The sequence below is a fragment of the Lissotriton vulgaris genome, chromosome 3_2 (genome assembly GCF_964263255.1).
Source record: "Lissotriton vulgaris chromosome 3_2, aLisVul1.2, whole genome shotgun sequence".
NCBI lineage: Eukaryota > Metazoa > Chordata > Amphibia > Caudata > Salamandridae > Lissotriton > Lissotriton vulgaris.
The window spans coordinates 236,751,993-236,763,160 of record NC_141690.1 but is presented as its reverse complement, the minus strand read 5'-3'; the positions used below and the strand labels follow the sequence as shown (position 1 = coordinate 236,763,160).

Below are 11,168 nucleotides of genomic sequence, written 5' to 3'. Positions count from 1 at the left end.
TAATGTATAATATAAGAAATATAATATAATTAGCTTTATATATTAGTTTTTTAATTTTATAAAGTAATATTCTGGACATTTTTTTATTTAAAAAAAATATATATATATTTATTTTGAATGATAAAAATGTTATTAAAAAATAATTTTATACGTTTTAAAATATTTTGCATTTTTAAAAATTGAAAGGAATATTTTTAGATGTATTTTTAGAAATTTTCCCACGGTTTTACATTGATTACAATGAAGGCTTTAGTCCTTCATTTATTTCAATGACTACTCTATAGTAACCCGCGGAACTGAATTGTAAGGTCGCAAAACAACAGAAGCAGGATGGAGAAGATGGAAACAAGACTAGCATATTGGTAAGTGATAATAAACATAATTTTGAGTACTTATACAATAATTTAAAACGTTACACTTAATTAAAATAAAAGTAGAAAGACCATGAGTTTTTTTAATTATTTTATTTTATTTTGTATAAAAAATTTATTAAAAAATATATATTTTTATTTACATTTTCAATATTTTTGTAACATTTTAATTTTTCAAATAATATTTTTAATACATTTAAAGATAAATACAATAAAAGTTAAATAAATAGTCCTTTTTTTATCTTGCTAGATTTTGATCACGTCGTTACGTTAACGTCGACGTAAGTGGCCATCTTGGATTGCATCGATTGCTGGAAGCAGCAGGAAGCTGATCTGCGCTCAAGGTAGGAAACTTTTATAACTTTATTTAAAGTAAAACATAGATAAAAATGTATATATATTGTAATGAAAGGATAAGGAGAGGTTGCGGTTTTAAAAAATAGTTGTATTGTGTTTGAATTCAACATGTCGCCGAACATTTTACTTGTATATGCGTTCGTCGGGTTATGTTATGAATAAAGTTATGGGTAAATATAGAAAAATAAGTTACTGTTAAGTTATTTGAAAACATTTTGAACGTTAAATGTTTTGTGTACAGAAAGACATGTATTGGTATTGAAAGTTTGTAGAAGAGTAATAGGATAGTTATGTGATTTTTGAAAAATGATTGCTTTTGGCTTGGTTTGTTAAAATGAAAACTGGTTTTTGGAACTAGTGTGAAAATCGAAGAGAGATACATTTAGATTAAATTGTTGATATTTTCGTAAAAGGGGTTTGATTGGTTGCTTTTGTTTCATATTTCATAAGCCAGGAATTTAAAGGATTTATTTTGCGTGTTGCTATAAAGAATTGAATTGATTGAAATATGAAATGATTTAGTCAGCGAGAAAAAAACAAGTTAGGATGTGATGTTACATAACCTTGAAAATTCTTTTACAGGTTGTCAACATCTAATTGTTTTTTAAGGGAACTTTTCATAAAAAGATGAATGCCAATGAATTTGGGTTTCGTAGACGGTTTTGTTGGAAGATGATAAAATTAAATTTAGTTAGCGAGAAAAAATGCATTTAGGTTGTGATGTTACTTAACCTTGAAAAATTAATTTACAGGTTGTGAACGTCACATTTTGCAGTTAAGGATTTTCAGAAAAAAGAAGAATGCCTAAGAATTTTGCAAAGGAAGATGGATTTGTTTGCAAGATTGAAATTTTTCTGTTTGAAAAAGTACAAAAAAAAGGAACTTTTTTTTTAAAAAAAAGCAAAGAAGAATGCTTTACTTTTAAAATGTATTAAAGTAACGATTTTGTAATTTCAAAATGAAAAAAGAATTGTTTCAAAATGTTATTATATGTTTTTGACATTTTTGGAGGAAACAATTTAAAAGATAAGAACATTGTTCTTTTTTATCTATTCGGGAAAATATGTCAAATATATAATTCCACACTTTTTTAAAAAACAAGTTTTTTTAACAAATTATTTTCAAGCCAGCATCACTTTTGAAAAATTAAGTGGTGAGGAAAATTTTGTAACTTTAAATGGAACGTTCAAAATGTTTTCAAAAAGTATAGATATTCCATTTTAAATTTAATGGAATGAAAATGTATTTATAAAAAAAAGGAGAAGAGTGACTTTAGAATGGATTGTAAGGGTTTTTTTGGGAAAGAAAATCGTAATGGATTTGTCTCCATTTGTAAATGGTGCAGCAGAAAAAATGAAGACTTCTTAAGGTAAGGGAACCCGACGAATATTAATTTAAAAAATGTTTTTAAAAAATGCCAATTGAATTAAATGTGTAAAAAAAAAATTAGGACAAAGCAGGAAAGTAAGATTGTGATTAATGATTAGAAATGTAATATGTTAGCAACATTTTCCAGGTAGTCTAATACCACACTCAACGAAAATTGTTGAAGTACAGCCAATAGTCTCTCGGACATCTCCTTTGTTTGTCTTGAAGGCCGTGGATTTAGGCTACCTGTTAATGCCTGTGCAAGTCTCATTTCTTGAAAACTTTGCTCCTTCTTCAAAGTTTTCAAAAAAGAGTAGAAATTTGGATGATGTTTGCCAATTGTATGACTGAAGGAGTTGTGCCATCCCTCTATGGCATTGTTTGTTTTGGCACCTCCTTCCAAGCAGGTTGAGTAGCAGTTCCACCACTCCATATGGAAACGTGGCTTCCTCCTGCGACCTGATCTGCTTAGACGCCCAATCCATGTGTCCTCGAAGTAATTTAACAAGGGTGCCAATTTTTCTTCATTTTCAACAAAATATTCTGATTCAGAAATTGCAGTGTAGTACTCATCTACACTTTCAGGAGGTACAAAAGAAAGTGCTGTTAATTTCTTTAATTCAACCTGTAATTTGCTATCTGAGCAGTAATCTGAAACCAGGGATGTTTTTTGAAGTTTACGCCAATATGCCTGGGAAAAATGAAAAAAACATCCCTGAATTTGGGTATCCACGTACAATTTGTTGATCACATTGATCATACTCAATTCAAAATCTTTAATGATTTTCCTAGGACTTTTTCCGGATGTTTTCTCTTTAATCACTGACGAAAATTCAGTGTAGGTTGCAGATTGCTTATCTGGTAGCAAACTATACACTAAGGGAACTACATTTTTGTTAATCTGTGCATGAATGCTGTAAATTTGGGTGAAAGGATGGGGCGTACATTTAAACGTCCCATCCATCATCCAAATTTCAGTATTCTCTAATTTAAAAAGGTTACGGGGAGTGCTAAATATTAGAATTCGTTTAAGAGGGTTTTGGTTGTCATAGAGTAAGAAAGGTTCATTAGAGAAAGAAAGAGTTAAATCATGAGGAATAATAATGTCAGCAAAAGTTTGAGGAGTAACTGTTTGTGTGTTACTTGCCTGCTTTTTACGTTGAATAATTCTACGTAAATTTGGTATAGTAGGCATATTACAAGCAACATGTCCAGGGACATGTTGTGCAACCTCTCTAAAAATTTGACCAGGAGTTTCATTGGAGGTGGATGCAGTATCTTTCATTTTGTTTATTTTTTCGCGTATTTCTATCTCCATTGCAGAGGCAGAGTGGTTATGTTCAGTTGTTTTGATTACGTTGTCACCAACAGTAACCGCTCTGCCGCTGCAACGGGAAGAATAATATTGCACACACCTCCAATGTCTCCTTGGTTCACTTATCCTTTCATTACAATATATATACCCACAATGTTTAAGAAGTCTGTTTCCTTTCCTTGATTTGGTATAAGATGCTGTGGCCTGGCTTGACATTATCTGTTGAAAAAAAGAAAAGAGATAATAAAAATTACTATGTTTTTCTATGTTTTTGTAAAAAAAAATTAAACTGTTTATTTATTTTTTGTTCACTCAATTTGTGAAGTTACAATAGTAAGTGGCACCCTTACAATATGCAGCACTCTCCCTACTCATGCAATTTCCTGGAGTTAGAATAGTAAGTGGCACATCTTCACTATCAAGCACTTTCCCTACTAACACTTTTCTGGAGTTAGAAAAGTAAGGGGCACCTCTTCACTACCCAGAATTTATCTTACTCATGCAGTTTCTTGGAGTTCGAATAGTAAGTGGCACCTCTTCACTATCCAGCACTTTCTCTACTCATGCACTTTCCTGGATTTAGAATAGTAAGTAGCACCTCTTCACTATCCAGCACTTTCCCTACTCATGCACTTTCCTGGAGTTAGAATAGTAAGTGGCACCTCTTCACTACCCAGCACTTATCTTACTCATGTACTTTCTTGGAGTTAGAATAGTAAGTGGCACCTCTTCACTATCCAGCACTTTCCCTACTCATGCACTTTCCTGGATTTAGAATAGTAAGTGGCACCTCTTCACTATCCAGCAATTTCTTACTCATGCACTTTTCTGGAGATAGAATAGTAAGTGCCACCTCTTCACTATCCAGCACTTTCCCTACTCATGCACTTTCCTGGAATTAGAATAATAAGTGGCACCTCTTCACTATCAAGCACTTTCCCTACTAATACACTTTTCTGGAGTTAGAAAAGTAAGTAGCACCTCTTCACTACCCAGAATTTATCTTACTCATGCAGTTTCTTGGAGTTCGAATAGTAAGTGGCACCTCTTCTCTATCCAGCACTTTCTCTACTCATGCACTTTCCTGGATTTAGAATAGTAAGTAGCACCTCTTCACTATCCAGCACTTTCCCTACTCATGCACTTTCCTGGAGTTAGAATAGTAAGTGGCACCTCTTCACTACCCAACACTTATCTTACTCATGTACTTTCTTGGAGTTAGAATAGTAAGTTGCACCTCTTCACTATCCAGCACTTTCCCTACTCATGCACTTTCCTGGATTTAGAATAGTAAGTGGCACCTCTTCACTATCCAGCAATTTCTTACTCATGCACTTTTCTGGAGTTAGAATAGTAAGTGGCACCTCTTCACTATCCAGCACTTTCCCTACTCATGCACTTTCCTGGAATTAGAATAATAAGTGGCACCTCTTCACTATCCAGCACTTTCCCTACTCATGCACTTTCCTGGAGTTAGAATAGTAAGTGGCACCTCTTCACTATCCAGCACTTTCCTACTCATGCACTTTCCTGGAGTTAGAATAGTAAGTGGCACCTCTTCACTATCCAGCACTTTCCCTACTCATGCACTTTCTTGGAGTTAGAATAGTAGGTGGCACCTCTTCACTATCCAGCACTTTCCCTACTCATGCACTTTCCTGGAGTTAGAATAGTAAGTGGCACCTCTTCACTATCCAGCACTTTCCTACTCATGCGCTTTCCTGGAGTTAGAATAGTAAGTGGCACCTCTTCACTATCCAGCACTTTCCCTACTCATGCACTTTCTTGGAGTTAGAATAGTAAGTGGCACCTCTTCACTATCCAGCCCTTTCCCTACTCATGCACTTTCCTGGAGTTAGAATAGTAAGTGGCTTCTCTACACTATCCAGCACTTTCCCTACTCATGCACTTTCCTGGAGTTAGAATAGTAAGTGGCACCTCTTCACTATCCAGCATTTTCCATACTCATGCACTTTCTTGGAGTTAGAATAGTAAGTGGCACCTCTTCACTATCCAGCACTTTCCCTACTCATGCACTTTCCTGGAGTTAGAATAGTAAGTGGCTCCTCTTCACTATCCAGCACTTCCCTACTCATGCACTTTCCTGGAGTTAGAATAGTAAGTGGCACCTCTTCACTATCCAGCACTTATCTTACTCATGCACTTTCTTTGAGTTAGAATAGTAAATGGCACCTCTTCACTATCCAGCACTTTCCCTACTCATGCACTTTCCTGGTGTTAGAATAGTAAGTGGCACCTCTTCACTATCCAGCACTTTCCCTACTCATGTACTTTCCTGGAGTTAGAATAGTAAGTGGCACCTCTTCAATATCCAGCACTTTTCCTACTCATGCACTTTCCTGGAGTTAGAATAGTAAGTTGCACCTTTTCACTATCCAGCACTTATCTTACTCATTTACTTTCTTTGAGTTAGAATAGTAAGTGGCACCTCTTCAACATCCAGCACTTTCCCTACTCATGCACTTTCCTGGTGTTAGAATAGTAAGTTGCACCTTTTCACTATCCAGCACTTTCCCTACTCATGCACTTTCCTGGAGTTAGAATAGTAAGTGGCACCTCTTCAATATCTAGTACTTTCCCTACTCATGCACTTTCCTGAAGTTAGAATAGTAAGTTGCACCTTTTCACTATCCAGCACTTTCCCTACTCATGCACTTTCCTGGACTTAGAATAGTAACTGGCACCTCTTCTCTATCCAGCACTTTCCGTACTCATGCATTTTCATGGACTTAGAATAGTAAGTTTCACCTTTTCACTATCCAGCACTTTCCCTACTCATGCACTTTCCTGGAGTTAGAATAGTAAGTGGCACCTCTTCACTATCCAGCACTTATCTTACTCATGCACTTTCTTTGAGTTAGAATAGTAAGTGGCACCTCTTCACTATCCAGCACTTTCCTACTCATGCACTTTCTTGGAGTTAGAATAGTAAGTGGCACCTCTTCACTATCCAGCACTTTCCCTACTCATGCACTTTCTTGGAGTTAGAATAGTAAGTGGCACCTCTTCACTATCCAGCACTTTCCCTACTCATGCACTTTCCTGGAGTTAGAATAGTAAGTGGCACCTCTTCACTATCCAGCACTTTCCCTACTCATGCACTTTCCTGGAGTTAGAATAGTAAGTGGCACCTCTTCACTATCCAGCACTTTCCCTACTCATGCACTTTCTTGGAGTTAGAATAGTAAGTGGCATCTCTTCACTATCTAGCACGTTCCCTACTCATGCACTTTCCTGGAGTTAGAATAGTAAGTGGCTCCTCTTCACTATCCAGCACTTTCCCTACTCATGCACTTTCCTGGAGTTAGAATAGTAAGTTGCACCTTTTCACTATTCAGCACTTTCCCTACTCATGCACTTTACTGGAGTTAGAATAGTAAGTGGCACTTCTTCAGTATCCAGCACTTATCTTACTCATGCACTTTCCTGGAGATAGAATAGTAAGTGGTACCTCTTCACTATCCAGCACTTTCCCTACTCATGCACTTTCCTGGAGTTAGAATAGTAAGTGGCACCTCTTCACTATCCAGCACTTTTCTTACTCATGCACTTTCCTGTACTTAGAATAGTAAGTGTCACCCCTACACTATCCAGCACTTTCCCTTCTCATGCAATTTTCTGGAGTTAGAATAGTAAGTGTCACCCGTACACTATCCAGCACTTTCCCTACCCATGCACTGTAAAGGAGTTTAAATATTAAGTGTTAATCTTACACTATCCCGCACTTTCTGTACATATGCACTTTCCTGGAGTTGGAATAGTAAGTTACACCTCTACATTATCCAGCACTTACCGTACACATACACTTTCCTGGAGTTAGAATAGTAAGTGACACCCTACACTATCCAGCAATTACCCTACACATGTACTTTGCGAGAGTTACAATAGTAAATGGCACTTGTACACTATTCAGCACTTACTGTACTCATGCACTTTTTAAGAATTAGAATAGTAAGTGGTATCTCTATACTATTCAGCTTTTTTCTTAAAGTATTATTTGCAATTTATTTTGCAGATGAGATGTGTTTATATTTAAAAATTACCTTTGGGTTTTGTAGTTTGCTTTGTTGTTTTCTTCCTACTCTTGTAACTTGTTTTTGTATGGGCTGTTTTTCGGTTCCTTTTTCGATTTTTGTTTTTCTCGTTTGGCTCTAAAAAAACGATTGGAGAATGTGTTATATGTTTTCAAAATGTTTTATTTGTTTTTCTTTTTTGAAGTTTAAAAAATTGACTCATCTTTTTTGAATTTTTAAACTTAGTGGCATCCTTACACTATTCATTACTTTCCGTACACATGAACTTTTCTGGAGTTAGATTAGTAAGTGGCACCTCTACATTATTCAGCACTTACCGTACTCATGCACTTTTCTGGAGTTAGAATAGTAAGTGGCACTTCTACACTATCCAGCACTTACTATACTCATGTACTTTCCTGGAGTTAGAATTGTAAGTGGAACTCCTACTCTATTCAGCACATACCCTACTCATGCACTTTACTAGAGTTAGAATAGTAAGTAGCACCCCTACTTTATCCAGCACTTACCCTACTCATATACTTTCTTGGAGTAAGAATAGTAAATGGCACTCCTATACTATCCAGCACTTACCCTACTCATGCACTTTACTACAGTTAGAATAGTAAGTGGCAGTTTTTCACTATCAAGCACTTACCCTACTCATGCACTTTTCTGGAGTAAGAATAGTAAATGGCATCCCCACACTATCCAGCACTTAACTTACTCATGTACTTTAAATGAGTTTTAAAATTAAGTGGTACCCCTACACTTTCCAGCACTTACCATACTCATGCATTTTCCTGGAGTTACAATAGTAAGTAGCACTTCTTTATTATCCAACACTTACCCTACTCATGCATTTTTCTGGAGTTAGAATAGTAAGTGGCACTCCTACACTATCCAGCACTTACTCTATTCATGCACTTTTCTGGAGTAATAATAGTAAATGGCATATCTACACTATCCAGCACTTAACCTACTCATGCACTTTCATTGAGTTTAAATAGTAAGTGGCACCCCTACACTATCCAGCATTTACTTTACTCATGCACTTTTCTGATTTAAGAATTGTTAGTGGCATTTTTACAGTATCCAACACTTACCTTGCTGATAGTCTTAGTTTTCTGATATGTTTTTCTTTGACGTGCTTTGTCGACTGGTATTCTCAGTTTTATTTCAACTTAGCAGTGCTTCAGAAGATAAATTTCAGTATCTAAAATATATTTTAAACATTTCATGAGTGATTTTTCTTTAAAAGCAAAGGACATGTAAAGTAATGAAACGTTTCACTTGCAAACTGTGCAAGGTTGCGCTAATGTTTTGCGTCTAGATACAAGCAATCTGGTCACTGTCTAACCACTCTGTTTTGCTTCATTTAGTTATGTATTTATTGGTTGTTTTTTCAGGGTGTGGGGGGGGGGGAGAGGTTTACTAAACTGGCATGTTTTTTCGTTTATGCTTATCCACTTACTCTACTAATGCACATTACTGGAATACGATTTGTTACTGGCACTTTTAAACTATCCAGCACTTACCTTACTGATGTCCTTGCTTTTTGATAGGTTTTTCTTTGACGTGCTTTGTCGACTGGTATTCTCAGTTTTTTTTCTACTTGGCAGTTCTTCAGAAGATAAATTTGAGTTTCTAAAATATATTTTAAACATTTAATGAGTAGTTTTCCTTTTAAAGCAAAAGACATGTAAAGTAATGAAATGTTTCACTGCTCAACTGTGCAAGGTTGTGCTAATGTTTTGCGTCTAGATAAAAGCAATCTGGTCACTGTCTAACCACTCTGTTTTGCTTCATTTAGTTATGTATTTATTGGTTGTTTTTTCAGGGTGTGGGGGGGGGAGAGGTTTACTAAACTGGCATGTTTTTTCGCTTAGTTTATCCACTTATTCTACTAATGCACATTACTTTAATACGATTTGTTACTGGCACTTTTACACTATCCAGCACTTACCTTACTGATAGTCCTTGCTTTTTTATATGTTTTTCTATGACGTGCTTTGTCGATTTGTATTCTCAGTTTTTTGTTGTACTTGGCAATGCTTCAGAAGATAAATTTGAGTATCTAAAATATATTTTGAACATTTAAATGAAATCAATGAGTTGTTTTGCTTCAGAAGCAAAGGACATGAAAACAAAATGAAACGTTTTACTGGTAAACTCTGTAAGGTATCGCAAATGTTTTCTATGTAGATAAAACCAATCTGGCCACTGTGTGACCACTCTGTCTTGATTTCTTTAGTTATATATTCATTGGTTGTTTTTTTCATGGGGTGGGGGAGAGGGTAGGCTTACTAAAGTGGCATGTTTTTTCGCTTATGCTTATTCACTTACTCTACTAATGCACATTTCTTGAATAATAATTGTTACAGGCACTTTAACACTATCCAGCACTTACCTTACTGATAGTCCAAGTTTTTTGGATATGTTTTTCTTTGACGTGCTTTGTCGACTGGTATTCTCACTTTTATTTTTCTACTTGGCAGTGCTTCAGAAGATATTTTTGACTATCTAAAAAATATATTAAACATTTAAAAGAAATCTGTTTTCGATTGATTGTGATCTAGTAATAACTCACAAGTTTTACATTAAATAAAAATCTACATTTTTTCACACTTTCTGTAATGTTGTATTTTCAATTACTATTTAGAATTTAAAAATCTGTTTGTTATGGCATTATTTCTTGTTTTATTTATATTTTCATTAAATTTCGTAACAATTACCTTCTTTAAATCTTGACGATTGTATTTAGAAATGAATGTCGATTTTTAAAACCAACTTCGTTTTTCTGTGAGAAAAAAATAATTATAAGGAATGGATTATTTATTCGGATGGAATGTAAGGTCTTTACTTCTGTTTTTTTTTAACATTAGTAAAAAAACTACCTTTTTTTCTATCGTGCTGAGTAATCTCGTTGTTTAAAATATAAACTTTATTTTGAAAAGTTGGTTTTTTCGTCTCACTTGGTTGGAGAACTGTTTATAAATGAAATAAATATTTTGGGTCGTTTTATTAAAAATATAGTATATCTCATAATAGAATATTTTCTTATAAAAAAATTACATCGTTTTTATACTATTAACGTTTATTTATTTTCCAGAATCGTAACAGTTGTTTATCATTATTTTCAAATATTTCCTTACTTAATGGTTAATATTCCATTATTTAATCTATTTTAAAAATATATTTGTTTAACATATTGCTGCTGATGTGCTATAATTAAACATTTTATAACGTCGTTTTATTAACTTACTTCAATGTGATAGAGAAATGCTTCAAAGTTCGCTTTGGTTGATATTAAGTTTAAGAGGTCAGAGGGTCAGGTTTTCACGTCTGGTCACTCTGCTAGTTGATAATCAACTGACTTCAAAATGGTGGCTTGCATGTATTTATACCTTTTCGTAATTTCCATCATTATTTGTCTAAATTACACCGTTACGTTTTTAATGTTATTTTCAGTCATTTGATGTGGAAACGTATAATTTAAAATGTTTTCTTTTGAAGTAAAGTTTTGACTGTTTCGTTCCGTTTTGGCATCCATTTTGAAAGTTTTGTTGATATTTTATGTCATGGACATGGTAGATGGACTTCATTTCATTTTACTGTGTTTAAAATGGCGGTTCTCTGTAAGTAAAATCTTTCTGTTTCTCTTTAAAGTTTATTTTTCATTTAATTATTAATCATTTTTACGTTTTTTTAAGTACATCGTTA

At 34.4% G+C, this 11,168-nt stretch overlaps 1 protein-coding gene across 1 annotated transcript; it reads right to left on the bottom strand.

Annotated features, from left to right (window-relative positions):
• Positions 1-2,211: 2,211 nt before the first annotated feature.
• On the bottom strand, positions 2,212-3,627 carry LOC147725589 (uncharacterized). Its single transcript, XM_086964553.1, has one exon. The coding sequence runs from the start codon at positions 3,625-3,627 to the stop codon at positions 2,212-2,214; it is 1,416 nt and encodes a 471-aa protein (XP_086820679.1).
• Positions 3,628-11,168: the final 7,541 nt, after the last annotated feature.

Excerpts from the sequence above, each read along its gene's own strand:
- LOC147725589 (XM_086964553.1), bottom strand. The coding sequence starts at position 3,627 with ATGTCAAGCCAGGCCACAGCATCTTATACCAAATCAAGGAAAGGAAAC.